The sequence below is a fragment of the Frieseomelitta varia genome, unplaced genomic scaffold (assembly GCF_011392965.1).
Source record: "Frieseomelitta varia isolate USP_RPSP 00005682 unplaced genomic scaffold, Fvar_1.2 scaffold_805, whole genome shotgun sequence".
Taxonomy (NCBI): domain Eukaryota; kingdom Metazoa; phylum Arthropoda; class Insecta; order Hymenoptera; family Apidae; genus Frieseomelitta; species Frieseomelitta varia.
The window spans coordinates 147,818-163,906 of NW_025110596.1; the positions used below are offsets into that span (position 1 = coordinate 147,818).

The 16,089-nt window shown below is 44.3% G+C and overlaps 1 protein-coding gene across 2 annotated transcripts in view; it reads right to left on the reverse strand.

The window, feature by feature from the left end:
• The window catches only part of LOC122536168, a 210,390-nt gene that overhangs the window by 39,866 nt on the left and 154,435 nt on the right, over positions 1–16,089 (reverse strand). For both annotated transcript variants that reach the window (XM_043668315.1, XM_043668314.1), the window contains exons 3-4: positions 9,609–9,799; positions 7,466–7,655 (exon numbers count right to left, since the gene is read on the reverse strand). In XM_043668315.1, the coding sequence (XP_043524250.1) occupies positions 7,466–7,655; positions 9,609–9,799 (381 nt within the window). The remainder of the gene's footprint in view (positions 1–7,465; positions 7,656–9,608; positions 9,800–16,089) is intronic.

A 16,089-nucleotide genomic window follows, 5' to 3' on the forward strand; every position in this document is an offset into this window, starting at 1 on the left:
CCCCGGGCGAACATCGAGACAGAAGAAATTACTTCCGGCTGGCCGGATCGCAGAGCGTTTGTCGTCGTCGTTGTCGCACGTGTTCCGAGCGCCGGCAAAATGGAAATAATATTCCGGGCGACGAGCGTCGACGCCTGAAGCGGCGGTGATCCGGAAAAACGTGCTCCAAGACGCCGTTCGCCGGATGCAAACGCGCTCATTATCCTACCGTGCATTCTTCGCACGCGGCTACGCGATAAATTCCCCGCTCTTCCCTTCCCCCTCCGTGGAATTTATCGATCTAATAATTCTTTCTTTTCGGTGCCCCTGGTTGGCGACGCCGACTCAACCCGAGAACCGAATTGGAAACGTTAAATTGGAAGAAGGAGGGATCCCGTTATCCGCGCGATTAGTCTTCGGCTTTTAATCTCGTCGGATTATTCGTCGCCTTTCTGCGCGTTGTCACGCTGGGACACGCTGTCGAGATAAGAGCTGTGAAATCTCGTGGAACGTTTAACTCTCTGACTGCCGTGCCGGAGTCATTTTTAACCCGTATTGAGAGCTACTCGAGTGCAATAACGCGTACAGTGATAATAGGCGCTGCTTGCGTTAATAATTGAAATCTGATCGCACTAACACACGAACGTCATGTGACTGACACGTGTCAAAGTAACGAAGACTGAAGACAAAAGACGAAAGAAATCAATTTCTGGTAATGCTCTGAGGAGTGTTGAACTTCAAAGTTTATTTTATATTTTTATTATTGTTTTAGTATTTTAGCGTTGTACTTTGGTATTTAGTATTTAATAGTCTGTACCATTTTTGTTTTTAGTATTTAGTATTTTATATTATTTTTGTATTTACTATTTAGATTTTAGTTTTCAGCACTATTTCAATATTTTACTATTTTTTATTATTAATTTACTGTTTTTACTATTATTTTTGTTCTTTTTATTACTTTCTTTTGCTGTTTATATTTGTTTCCATTTGTTGACGTAATGTCTTCATTACCAACGAGCAATCTTTCTTCGTCTTCTTTCGCTGAATTTGCACAAGACGTTTCTGACAATGAACAATCATCAAGACAACGGAAGTGTATCAAATAGTGACGCTGAACCCGAAATGCAATAAGACAATATATCAGAAACTGTGGATAATGTGGTTCCAGAAAACCAGGAATTTGAACGTAATTGGCAACGTATTGAACCTAGCAAGGATACAGCGATTGTCTCTTGTCAATGTATAAATATAAATAAATATAACATTATTATTCGTGTGATTATTTGTTCCTATATGCTCCTACATATTCCTATATGAGTCGGTTGTCTGTATTGGTACAATATCGGTGAGGACCTCGGTCTCGAGTCTCTGTTTAGTACAGTATCGGTGAGCCGCTCGAGCGATCTAAATATGTATATTAGTGGAATCCGTGTGAGTCAGAAATGACTCCGGCACGGGATTGCGAGCTTCGGGCTTCCGAGGATTAAAATCGAACAAGAGGTCCGTTTGTTTTGCCGGGCACGTTCGTCGACAGCACGGCGCGAATTCGAACTTGCACAACCTTGACGCGTGGCCGCATGATACCCATGGCAGCACTCTGTTTTCTCGATGACAGGCTTATTTTTCCACATGTGCGTTTCCGGCGCGGAAAACGTGCCCGTATTGTTTGCGTTTTCGTGGCTCGCGTTATCGACCTGATCGAACGGAACGGATGAGTCCTATACCTTCGATGTGATGGAAACACATGTAAAGAACCTGTCGCGAGATTGACCTTGACCTTGAATTCCAAAATTATTTCTTTCTCTCTACATTGTACTTCACTCGTCACGAAGGTAAAAAACTTTTCTGAGGAACCGTAGATCGAGACCTAATAGTTATCTTGAAAAATAACAAAGTTTGAATCATTTAACATTGAGGACGCGTGAGTTCTAACAGCGACTTTATCCTCTTGGACGCACGGATGTATTTTATATAATTTCACGTGATTTTCGTAATCAGGTTTCACTAACATTTAATTTATCATAGTTGTAGCGTCAGTGTGAGTCTGAATAATCAAACGATAAGACTAACTATTAATACTATTCGAAATATAAACATCATGTAATGTAGGCGTCCAGAATCATAAAGTCGCTGTTAGCACGCATGCATCAGCAGTGTTAAATGATTAAGAAACTTTTTCAAGAGAACTATTAGGTTTGGAAAAGTTTTACCTTCGTGATGATCATAATACAACGCAAAAAAAAAACAAAAAATTTGACTTTGAAATTTAAAGCCAATTTTGCAGATTCTTTACATCTATGTATTTCCATCAAATCGATGATAGTCACGGACAAACTTTTCTTTCCACTTTGTAATACAATTGTCTGCGAATTTCATCGTCAGGACAGTGTATCAAGATTGATTAGTTTCTATCTTCTTTGACAACTTTTACGTTTCAGGCGTAACGTTTTCGTCTGACGCCACTACCGCGGATTAATCGCATTATACGCGAAATTTGTACATACATATGGCGACGACGGGATGTAAACGATGACAAACAGTGACGGATCAACGAAACAATAATATTATGTTCATGAAAGATTATTCGCATCGTGTAGAGCAAGGAGTTAGACGTAACTCAACTCAACAAGCTTAACCTCTTAGCTGTGAATGACGTATGTATGTATGCTCGTTGCATAATGACGAGTAATTACAATTTGTTACTTAAATTGAACCTTCTGTGGGAAATAAAAACATATTTGTAAATATTAGACATTTCATCAATTCTTGCTATTAATATTAATTATTAACTGAGTCAAACAATAAAATTTTATTTATTAAAAAGAAAAAGAAAGAAATCTAATGTTATATTCTTATAATTCTTTAATTCAATTTTACAGCAACTGCGCGTACTTTGTTCTCTCTGACGAGTGTAATCGTCGCAGCGACACAAGTGTAGATACACTTTTAAAAACTGAGATACTCGTCTCGCCGATCTTCCCCGAACACCTTCCGCGAAGCGCCCGGTCAACATCGTCTATTATCCGTTCGTCGAGCGAAAGTGAGCACCATTTTCGCGGGCTAGATTATAAAAGAGTGGCGCACGTTCCATTTAGACGTCGCCGTATACTTTCCGAGCACGCAGTTCGCTGTTCCGGGGGATGGAAACGGATGGGACCAGGCCGAGATCTCTCAGTCCCGCTCCAGTATATACGTGTGTACGTATATCCGCGAGATAATAAGGAGATTCCGTGGCGGAAGGATTTATCGTGGCTTCGATAAATCTGTGGTTCGCGGCGCTGCGTGTGGCGGGCGTGTACCGTCGGCATTAAGGCCGGAAGATTGAGATGTTTAGCGGATGGTTGAACCGGTCGCCTCCGTCGCTGTTTCCACGTTGCGGATACGATTCTCGAGGATCTCGTGTACACACGGGATCTCTTCTCGCTCAGGTAAATTGACAGGCTGGCTCGGTGATCGATGCCTCGACTCTCGTTCGACGTCTACGATCGTGGGCCACGCGCTTTCGTTGCAGTTCTCGCCGAAAACCGCCCCCAGGGTCTTGTCGAAACGCTCGCGGCGTTTCGGAGACGCTCCATCGATCGAATTCAATATCGACGCAAAGCTTCCGAGTTTCGTTCGAACTTACGAAGGCAATTGAAATTCTCTCTTTCTCGAGAATCTTTTTTTTTGTTGGAAATTATCTTGCTCAATGTGACGAAAGCTACGATCACCAGCAAATCACGGGTATTTCAAAGCTGTTCAAACTTTTTAAAGCAAGATCGAATTTGACCCGATTTTGAAACGTGAAATTACTATCGAACTACTCTATCGAACTTTTTTCTTTTTTTTTTTTGGAGCTCCTTTTTCCCAAAAATTTTTACACCATACAATGTAGACGCCTCGATCGAAACGTCTTCAAAATCGTTGAAAAATTGTTTTCACAACCAGATCTGCCAGATAATCTCGAAGATTGAAGTGCTCCCTTTGCATCAACGCCTTTTTATTGAACCTAGAATAAAAGAAGTTCAAGATGTTCAAATAAAACGGCGGGAAAAGATTGTACAGGGTTTTGAGGGAAAAACTTCAATCTTCAAAATCATGGGAGATTTAGTTGTGAGAGAAATTTTTCAGAAGCGTCTGAATTTCCCAAAAACAAAGTTTTTGAAAAAAACTCACTGTCAAAGTAGAGACTTCGTGCTTTAAGATGACCATAATTGCTTTACGTTATACGACCTCTTTTTACGAAGTTGCGACAGCTCGAAGTACAGACACCAATTTATCATTTTACCGAGAGTAATATTAATAATAAACTTTCGTCCGGCTTTGCAGAGGCGCAGTTACAAAGCGGTTCGTTCAAGTCGAAACTCGATCAAGACGAGAGTCTTTGTCAGGAATTATCGGCGTCGTTTGGTTAAAAAGCCTTTCGAGAAATGTTAACGAAGCGAAGCTCGGCCATCTTATCGAGCCACGACGAAACAATGCCTCCTCGTTACGCCAGGATCGGGACGAGTGGTCGCGCGCTTCTTCTCCATCGTTCGCCGCATCTTCGAGACGCGATTAAAGCCATCTTTATTCGAAGAGCTGCTGCCAGTAGCTCGACGATATCCTCGATTCGACTCGACCCTACGTTTGCAACCGCGACATCGTCGACTGCGTTCGATTCCTGTCGTTTAATTATGGTTTTCTTCTTCCGGCTCTAAATTTCTCCTCTCATCCGCAGTTTTTTCTTTAACACGTTGACACGGTATTTCTATTAAATAAATATACCGAAACGAGCAAACTATGCAAACTATGTCGATTTAAAAGAATGTCGAATAACACAAGTAATCGGAGAAATAATTATAAAATTAAAAATACGCTCCTACAACGTGATATTTCCTTCAACTGTCCTTTCATTTTTTTAGTTTTCTCTTTCGTGGATATCGTGTCCTTTGGAAGTTTATTTAGACCAAGTTAATAGCCTGTTAGGCTTCCCTCACTTTCTGAGTAATAAAAATTATGTGTCACAGATGTGAGGCATCAGGATTTTAGAGATGCTTAGATAGGGATCTATTTTAAAAATCGTGTGGTACTAACAGCGACTTTATGTTGTCGACGAAATATTTATATTTCGAATAACGTTAACAGTTTGATCATTTGATTATTTAGACTCACACTGATGCTACAATTATGATAAATCAAATGTTCGTGAAACCTAATTACGAAAATTACATAAAACAGACATCCACGCGTCCATAATCATAAGGTCGCTGTTAGTACTTAACGCATGCGTCCGCAGTGTTAAATAATGTTGCCAGTTTTCAAAAGAACTATTTGGTTCCTTGGAGAAGTTTTATCTTTGCAATGAATAAAATGCAACGCAAACAAGGAAAAAAAAATTCGATCTTGAAATTCAAGATCAAAATCAATTTTGCGACAGGTTCGTTACGTGGTTATGACAGCCACGGACAAACTTTTCTTGCCGCCCTGTACGTTGAACATCGCGACCAAACAAACGCTGTGATTTCGTTCGACACGAAATCTGAACAGCGCGATCGCACTAAAACGGTAAATCCCGTCGTGAAACGTTTGTTGTCCGATTTCACGCGAACTCGCGATTTCTCCTTTGAAAATTCTTTTTATCACCGATTGTCTAGCTAATTGTAAGAAAACTTTCTCTGCGGCGGCAACGTTCGAAAACCTTCTCTAATTACCAGCCTTTGGCACGATCGCTCGTTTTCACGGTTGACGTTTACTCCACTCAAGAACGCGGCTCTCCGCGGAGTTTCTCCCAGAAAATCCCGAAATTTGACGGCCACTTGTCGAAAAACGGACGTCTCGCTTCTAAATTCCCAGTCAGAGAGAGAGATGTTCATAGTAACACGAGCGAAGGACGACACCTCGCCTGAAAAATTCCCTTGATCAGGAAGCGAAACGTATCGAAACTGGCTACGTGATTCCTCGTCTCTACTTTTACTCCAGGAGAATTCGTCTTTCGTGGCACAGCAGTTGGTCGAGAATCTGGAGGTATGGTCTCTCGTTTCTCTCTCACTCTCTCTCGTTTCATACTCTTCTTCCAGCGGTTTATCCTTTGGCTGTTGCTTCGCGTCATCTTCTTCCGTTTCGTTTTCAGACACCTCGCTCGAGACTGACGTCAGTATTCAGTGCTGGACCGCAAACAAGATCCAAAGGGACAACTGCGTCCCTTTCAATTTTTGATTTCACCACCACTGGTGAAGCTGACTCGAAATCCAGGCGAAACGACGGGACAACAGCAACGAAGTGAACGTTGCAAGGATATAACGAAAGAATTGCTTTACAATTTTAGAACTTTTAGAACTTTCGTTCAAACAAGACAAGGCTTCCACCTCGGAATTTATTATAGGATATGGATATGTTGCAACACTGGCTATTGTACTAACTGCAATACTAACTATAATGTTGGTCACAATCAGTGCTAAGATTGAATAAGTGATAACCCTCCAAAAAGTCATCCACGTTTCTTTCCCTCACATTTTACAATTTACCATCGACAAAATTATAAAAAAGACGAACATCATTTGACCAGCAAAGATTGCAAACGTAGAATAAACCGTTTTAAAAAAGTGTCGTTCCTTTACGCGGGATCCAACAATAATACTATTGTAATGTCGTTCTTTGATACTGTACAAAATTTTATTTTATTTAAATTATGATCACTAGATGGCGATGTTTATTAAATTTGAAAAAAAACAATATTATTTATGCGTATAAAAAAAAACAATATTATCTACCTCTAATATATTATATATCCTTTATCGATTTTGTACCTTAGGACGAGTAACATGTCACTATTCCTAGCAACGTCTGCGCCATACGAATCGTCAAAGAAATCCAACAAACGTTGGAAACTTGGATTTGAAAGGGAGCAAACTTGGCTCTCACGTGTCGCAAAGTTGCCGCGGCAAGTTTCAGCGTTTTGAGGGAGGGAGAAAATCGTGGTTGCATCGCCGGCTGCCCGGGCAGCTCGACTTTCGCAATTACGTAGTCGATATCATGCAAATCTACAGCCGGCGACGGGTCTGCCCCGTGTCGAATACGATTGACGTAGAACCGGCGTGTCGGTATCCGAAAAACTTTCGTCCTTGCACGCGCTACGCGTGCCCCCGCCTTGATTTGAATTTCACTCAGATCACCGAGGGAAGGGTGGAATTTTCGCGAACCGAGTCTGAGGAACGCGAGTTCGAGATTTCCTCTCGAAGGAAATTGTATCCGTATATACAACTGATTTTCAAATTTGGTTTCGGCTTTGCTCGCTCACACAAGTGCTTCTGGCTTTGCTCATGTGCGTTATTTGAACAACGACGACGCATGGCTTGCAGAGGGAATTTTGTCCTTGCGCACAGACCCCACTCGTCGATACGCCAGGGAACAAGCCCGAATGTCCGCACACGTATCGCACGTTGTACGCGCGTTGCGGAAGTTTTACGAGCGGCGTCAACAACCGGCGCGACGAAGTAGTTGCCGCGGGATGATTTATAGCACTCACCCTGACGGGGGCGAAGATCTGGTCGGGCTTGATGTTCTCGAGCCTGTGCTCCTGCTCGCCTTTGTGCAGCAGCTGCAGGTGCGGCTGGAAGTGCGCCGGACAAAGGGTGCCGAGTGGAAGAGGCGACGCCCATCCCGGCAAATGGGGTGGATCACGAGTGCCTAGCTCCCTGTAGAAGGACTTCAGGAATCTGCAAGCATCCAAGTTCGCTGTATTTTAACCGACCGACCGACCAACCTGCCGCCAAGTGAAACGCCACTCCGCCAATTTGCCTTATTCCGCAAGCATCCGCGACTAATGGAATTCTGGTTGGCTCCGCCATTCAACGCGAATTTTCCTCTCCGTGCCGAAGGTACGAGCCGTGGATAGGTTGAACGCGGTTATTGAATTGCACCGAGATCGAACGAGACAGTCTTCGCAGGAAAGGATGATCAGGAAGGTAGTACACGTTGATTCTTTCTTTCCCGGTAATTCGAGCTCCACTCGTGGTCGTTATCGATCTTGCGAGAAATTTAGAGAAAGGCGTTGCGGTTTAACGTCCATCGATTAAATTCGTACCGTGCCCGGCAGGGGTAAGAAGAACCCGTCACGGGGCAGACTCGTTTAATTCAACTTTAAACTCCCGGCCGACGACGAGCTGCTCTCGAAAGCCTCCCCTCTCTTCGTTCCACTCTTCTTGCTCGACTTTTTTACAACCGTCCCGCCGAAAATTCCAATTAGTCCGAGTTAGCGAGCGCGCCGCCACCGGTGGATCGCTTATCGGGTGACTGGTTAATTTCCCAGGCGACGAAACCGTAGTCACGCTAAGTAGCAACTTTCCGTTGAACGATGCACTCGTTGCACGGCCCGACGGGGGAGGGCAAAGATTGATGATCTCGCGCGATGCCCGTAACAGGCCGATCGAGCGTAGAAAGGATCGAAGAGGGTAGAAAGGAGTTTTACTGCTTCCGGACGATTTCACCGACGGAGGGAAGAAGCGAGCTACGATTTTATGGGACGCGGGTGGTCCCGCTCGATGACGATTAGCTCTTTATTTATATTATTGCTCGCGTTCTATCGCGCCGTAAGTCTCTCTGCCTCGATCAATGGCGTCTGATTTAAAAGTCGGAGCAAGATCAACGTTCTTCTAGTACGCTTCAGTTCTGAAAGAGCGATTCGCGGTTGAAAGATCGTCGAAAGAAATATAGAAACGAATATATACTAGGTTATTCGGCTCGTCGGAGAATTGAAAAGCGCATTCACTCAGAGATCCGACGATTATTTCTCTTCTCCCGCTTACGTTCATAGCGTAGAGTAAATGAAAGACACGTTCAATCTCAATGGCATTGCTTGCTCGATCTCGAAAAGACTGAGCGCCCCGTAGAATTCTGTAGCCGATGCAATAGAAACAGAAGGTTTAGGTTAGTGTCGCGTGCGTTCCGAGTTGCAACATTTTTTTTTAGTTTTAAGTATATTTAAGTATAAACCCAGGCAAACTAAATAATAAATTTATTGCTTCTATGTCACACAGACGAGGTCAAAAAGAAAGCGACGAATTATTGTATAGGGTTTGGTCACTCGTTATGGTCCGCAATCAGTTGCCAAATGGTTAACCTCTTGCGCTGGAATGACGTGCCACGCGCGTCGAGAATTTTTTGTCCCCAAAATTGCGATATTTCGTCAATTTTAAGTATATTTAAGAATAACCCACGCAAAATAAATATTAAATTTATTACTTCTCCAGTGATAATTTCTGTCCAGGGATATCATACCGACGAATTAAACAAGAAAGCGACGAATTATTGTACACGATTCGGTCGCTCGTTATGGTCCGCAATCAGTTGCCAGAACAAGTGGTTAACCTCTTGCGCTGGAATGACGTGCCATGCGCGTCGAGAATTTTTTGTCCCCAAAATTGCGATATTTCGTATTTAAGTGTAACCCAGGCAAAATAAATAATAAATTTATTACTTCTCAATAATTTTTATCCAGCGATTACTTCTCAATAATTTTTATCCAGTGATGTCACGACGAGTTCCAAAAGAAAGCGACAAATTATTGTACACGGTTCGGTCGCTCGTTATGGTCCGCGAATCGGTTGCCAGCGTAAGCGGTTAAACAGTGGCGTGTCCTTGCGAAAGGAGAGAGAAAGAAGTGAACTGACCTTAAGAGTCTTCCGAGAGGATCCCTTTCCGGGGACGGCGGTCCTCCGATCCCAGTTGCGGCGGCGAGTCTTCGCGAGGACGCACGTGCGCTCGATATGTATGCGGCTGGTGCTGGGGGTGGGCTGCACGGCGGGCAACAAACGGGGCTGCTACCCCCCGGGGTCGAGAGGGTATAACTTCTCTCCAATTCCTGAAACAAAAGAAGAGAAAAGCCGCTTTAGCGGGTCTGTTCGAACTGCTCGCCCCGTTCCTTCCCCTCTACGCTTGTCGCGTCGTTTCAATATGGCGCCGCTTCTCTCATCGTGCGTTTCTATTGTCTTCTGCCCCGAACCGGCTTCCGCTACCCCGGACGAATAAACGTCCGGTTGGAAGATTTATCTTCCTCGGCGCCGCTTTTCGGTTTCTCTATTTTTTTTTTTTTTTTTTTTTTTTTTTTTTTTTTTTTTGCCAAGTTGTTCTCGGTAAGTGGGCAAGACCGAATGCGTCTGGTTATCGTTCACCGATTAAAGAGGACGCGCGCCGTCCCGTTATTGGAAATATCAGAAAGCAGCCGAGGGTCAAGGGTGAGCGAAATTTCCCTCTCGAGAAACGGAAGACTGATGGCTCGGGAACGCCAACCAACACGTGGCTTCATTCGACGCTGACCGAACGGGCGATCGATTACCTAACAGCTGAATCATCGTCGAGGTGAAAGCGTCTCGATTAACGATCTCAAGGATCGGCCACCGTTCATAAACAGTTGCGCAGGATGTGCAAACTTTCAGAGTTCCACAAGCAATTAGCTATGTACGTTCGAACTTTTACAATTTACTAATAATTACAGTTATTATATAATTTCTATCATTTCTATCGGGTAAAATTCTTCCTCCGCAATTACGCGAGAACGTCGAAGTAAATTGCTCTCTGTGGAAAATTGAAAAGGAAATACAAAAGGAAAGGGGAAGAAACTGGAAAGGAGAGCCGCGCACCTTTATCGGTGGAAACGTATTCGTTAGACGAAGTAAATGGGCGATAATCGTCGGCGTATCTCGCGGCGTATACTGCCGCGTTCTTTATCCGGTACGGTTCTTACTGTTCTGGCAAAAAAGTCGGAGGAAAACCGTGCGGTCACGTCGGTGATCAACGCGCGAGTAAGAAAGAGCTTACGGTCAGCGATAGCGACCGCCTTTCAATCGTAACGCCGAGCTACGTGACCGGAGATAAGTCGATCAGAAAGGAGGAAAATCGAGAACGACGTTCCGCTTTTTCCTGTCGCCGCTTTTACCCGGGTGGGAGGGGAGGGAAGAAGGGGGGGGGCAATTTTCTTCTCGCGGTCGCCAAAGACACGCCCGTAACGCGCATTCCTCCCCGTCGATTTTCCCCTTTCTCACTCTCGAGTCTTTCTTTTCTTCATCGATCGTCAAATACTCTTCCAACAACGAACCACGGATACAGGTACAAACACAGACCCATCACCCAATTCATTTTTTCTCGTTTACCATACTCGAAAAAAAAAAAAAAAAAAAAAAATAAGGATAAATATTATCGTCGAATATTATACTCGAATGTTACCATTTTCTCTGAACGACCACGTGCAAGAAGCACGAGGCACGAAGCAAATAATTAAACAGCGAGGAGGTGGGTTATACATCGAGGTCTCGACCGTGCACGTTCCCCGGATCTGTTTCGACGAAAGACGACGATAAAAAAAAAAAAAAAAAAAAAAAAAAAAAAAAAAAAAAAAGAGACGAATTGGCGAACAGGGAACGTGTCCCGCCGGTTAACTGGAGCACGGCCGGGTCGACGAGGCGGATTAACTGTTTTGTCTGAGTCGGTCCGGTTCGATCGTGGACTACATTTCCCCGTCAGCTCTAAGCAAGAAGACACGGCACGCGACGCGATCGTTTCGCGTCGAACGACGCAGTCGGCGCAACTTTCGGTCCGAGCCCGTGCAATTATGGAGATAACGAACTGCATTCACGGAACGTTTCTATCAACGACGGGTGGGGGCATTTGTACAAAGACCAGTTTTAATTCAACGCGCGCGAATAACGGAAGCTTCGCCGTGAACGTTCGAAGCGTTCAGTCCCGCGTACGATTTTAACGAGTGTCGCGGGACATCTTCATCGCCGAGGACAATTAAACTCGAACGTTCCTTTCGGATCGGATTTCCCGTCGATTATCGTCGACCACGCTGGCACGCGCTCGATAATCATACCCTTTAATCACGTTACTTTTGGTTAGGTTCGGGTTAGTTAACTTGCAAGTAACGAAGCTTCGATTCCGCGGTACTTTGAAAATTTTCGTCGTGGCGAAAAATCGCTCTGCCATTTCTCTTTGCTCTCTCGAGCTTTGCTCTCTTTACTCTTATTTTATTAAATAATTTAATTTTTTCCTACCTTGTTATATAATGTTTTCTTAATAACGTATGACGTTCTTGGTAACGGTTGTCAGTTCTAACATGAAATATGAAAGTAAATGCTTTAGCTAGTTGGCTGCAGACAGAAGCTAAAGGATCCATCTTGTGAAACTGTCATTACTTTCTCTTCTATCGATGTTTGTTAAACAAGAAAAAGCGTACGTGATAGCTCTTGGTTTTTATATCAGTAATATCTCATTTGTTTACATTTCAACAATGATTTTGTTACTATTTTCACATTATATTAGGGATATCCATAAATAATGTTTTCTTTAAATTTAATAAAACATTGCCATCTAGTGACAATAATGTAATGTAATTTATCATAATATAACCGATATTCTAAAGTTAAATACAATAAATGACATTTAGTGTGCTTGTTGTTAAATTATATTACAGATTAAAACTGCATTAGCTCTTAAATAAAATGAAATTTTGTACAGTATCAAAAAAACGACATTACTTATAGGTACTCTTAATAGCTTCGTGACTTTCAAATAGCATTTGCTATAACGCCTGCGTTTTCTTTGCTTTTTAATTTTAAACACGAGAGACCTAAAATACGAATATACAGAATCATAAAAAAGTAAAAGAGCAATAGGAATAAAGAAACATTTACGATAATAGATCCGGAGATTCTTAGATTCTGACTCGGACCAAGATCATCCAATGGTATTTACACGACAACGTATACATATTATTGACAGCGAATTTAATGGCAAATCATCATCAAACGAGGAAAATACCAGAAAAATAACATGTTCGAAATGCAACGCCAAGCAAACAAACTGTTTTATGGAATTCCATACTTCAGCTTTTGTACGCACAAGTGCAAACGTACTTCGAAATCATAAAATAAGATTGTTGAACTTACTGAATACATTCTTCATCCGTATTTACAGATATTCGTTGATTTTACGTTGGTATAAATTTTTTTATAGCTACGAAAAAAATTCTGTATTAACCAAAAAGCAAAACACAGCTCGCTGGATCGACGATCTTCGATCCTTTGATTATCAGTTTGCAAGTCGATTGTTCCTTTAGCTGAGTCACCAGGTCACCGCAGAGCAACGCCGGTTAGGTGTGTGTCGGCCATTGCCTCCCCCCCCCCCCCCCCCCCCGATTGCTTCCCAGTCGACTTTTTTCCGAGTCGTCCGCTTCCTTCGTGACCCCGATATCGCGCGCCGCGGACTTTTCCTTTTCGAGACTTATCTCGAAAGTTCAGCTTCAGCCGCCGGGCTCTCCCCTGGTGAATAATCCGCCAGAACTCGGTGGCAACAACGTGAAAAATTGCGCTCCCCTTATTTACTTTACAGCATCCAACGCGCTTGATCCACCGCTCGCTCCTTCGCTTGCGAAGGAACGAGAATTCCATTAGCCTCCCGACCCCTACGGCCGCCGCCATCTTGCAAACGCGGCCCACGTATCGCGCGTCATCGAGGATTCCCCTCGTGGGACGAAAGTTCCCCACCCCCTTATCATTTCTTGTTTTCACGAGGAGAGAATCCTCTGCGAGAAAATAACTCGCGGAACGTCACCGGCAGATAACGCACGGCCTGTTCCAGGACAATGGCTGGAAAACTGGGCACGCCTGGAGTGGCGAAGCCTCCGGAGGGTAAAAGAGCGAAGAAGATGCCCGATGAAAGCCCGGCGGCATTAATTCGAGGTAATTTCTGCTGCGGACGACAAAGGGCTTCCGCGCGATTCGACCAAGACACGCGTCGTCTCGCTCTTCGCCGCGGACAAAGGGCTTCTCTCCCCCTTTCGAGGATTATTAGGGGATCTTCGTGCCCGTTAACGGCACACCTTGGTTAACGGAGGGTAAACTGCCGGGCAAATACGTCATCGCGAGACGAAACGACTCGCTGAAACTGTGCAAGAAGTGTTTTTGATCGGGGGCGACCTCGATTGTAGGCGCCGAGGGACTTCCAGCGATTTACGATTAAAGTATAGAGCACGGGGGAAATCGTCTCGTCGTAGAACGATCCGTGACCGACGTTGAAATTTTGCTTTTTCACATTTTCATCGCGTTGGGGTACTTGACACTGGAACTATCGAATTGGTCGAAATGACCAATTTATAATTTTTGTTAGACACTTCATAGACATAGCAGAAGCGTATTTTCAAAGATTTGAAAACTTCTGGAAAATATATAAATATATATGAGCATTCCTGGAGTCGGAATCGAGAGAAACAAGATCAGAAAACTTGTCACTTGCTTGTCAGGAACTGCTCCGCGCGGTGCAGCGTGTGAAACAATTTGTTATTTGAAGTAAAATTCGCCCAACTTTCGACGGGGGTCGACGTATTCAAAACAATCGTAGTGTGCCGAAACATCGGTATCACATGGAAATAATATAAATATGATTCATACGACGAATACGTATGTCGAAATGAAGAAATTGCAGCAATCTGCACGAGGTTTAAAATTTCACGATACGATCGATATAAATTGAATCGAGGAGGATCAGAAGTTTGCCTCGTTCGTATCAAGAGCGCGATGGCATCGGGGATTAAATCGTAGCCAGGGGCCCCGCCGTGGATTAATTAATTTACCAGGGAGCCCGCTGTTCCAATAAAATTTAGGCAAATTTGAGCACGCCTGTGCCAACTTTGACGTCTCCAAGACAAATAGTCACGTTGCACGGTGTTATTTCGCGTTAGTCCAGGGGTTTCCATCTAGGAAGGTGGAAATTTTCCACGGATAAAATTGCCTCGTTCGAGCGGGACAAACGGACAAGTAAAAATTACCGTGTAAAAACTGCAATTTGCCCGACAAACCAATCGATCCGCTGCGCCCCACTTTGTTTCGCGAATGATTTCTGGAATCGTCATTAGCAGCCGGCTGCCTGTCGGCTGTTAATTTTTCATTTCCGGCTGGCGGGGCTTCCGGTCAAATAATAGCGCCCCACGTGGCGCGTCCGACCACGTTTTCGTCGCCGCCCGGGGAAAATTGAATTACAACGGCAATTGTAATTTCAATTCCGCGTCAATGATTCGCAAATCGGCGCATGACTCGACGCGTCAAGCATGAAATAAAGATCGCAGCCTCCCCCCACCTGGTAATTAACACCAGTTTTAAGCGATCGACCCGACGAAACGCCGGCGATTAATCGCCCGGAACAATTCAATATTCGATCCTCGCTAAAAATTGCCGCGGGCGTCCTTGGTTATTACAGCAACGCGTGTTCAAGCGACGAACTCTGTTGCTAAGACCTTCGCTGATGCCAATATGGAAACCCTCGGCTCGCTCGTTCGACCGAAGAACTTAAAGCTCCGGTGGGCGTTTGTTTCTTCGGCCATTTATCTACCTAAACTAAACCACCCTTGTTCAACAGCAACGTTCTTCTTTGCCGTTGAGTTACGTTCGTTCCATAAATCAACGATACGTCGCGTCGTTGTACATGTACATATATATATATAGTCGAAGTAACGACCAACTTTCGACTAACGAATAAATTTTCGCAAAATCGTTGCAAAAACGCAACGCAACGCTGGAACGAGGAGGAGAACAATGTGGTCTCTCGCGGAGCCCGGGCACAATGCCGGGGTGAAAATTATGGCGAACGGTCGCGGCACGAGTCGGCCATGAAAATTATCGACGATGGTAACAAAGGAACACACAGTCGACCGGGAGAACCAAGGGGGAGGAGAAAACCAAGGGTGAGAGGGGGTGGAGCTGCGAGATCGATGGACGATCCCGAGGAATCTCGCTCCCCTCGCTCTCGCGCGTCCAAGTCCCATCACCAGCGGAAGTTAATTTAATCCTGATCCAATTAAACCGGATATAACGCTAAGCCTGTTGGCGGGTGCAGTTGGTCGCGTGCAGTTAACGTGCCGACGCTGGCCGTGCCAGTTAACCACCGCGTAAATTGGAAATTGGCCCCGCCGTCCAATAAATATCGGATTAGCCAATAAATCGGACGGAAAACGGCGATGCGTTATATCGTCGAGGTTCAACGAGGGGTATGAAACCGGCTGAATTGATGCCCGTGCCGTTTCTGCGCGATCAACCGCCGATCTCGAAATTTCCGCGAAATTCGCGACAGTTTATATTGCTCCTTCCAAAATATCGTTTGCGA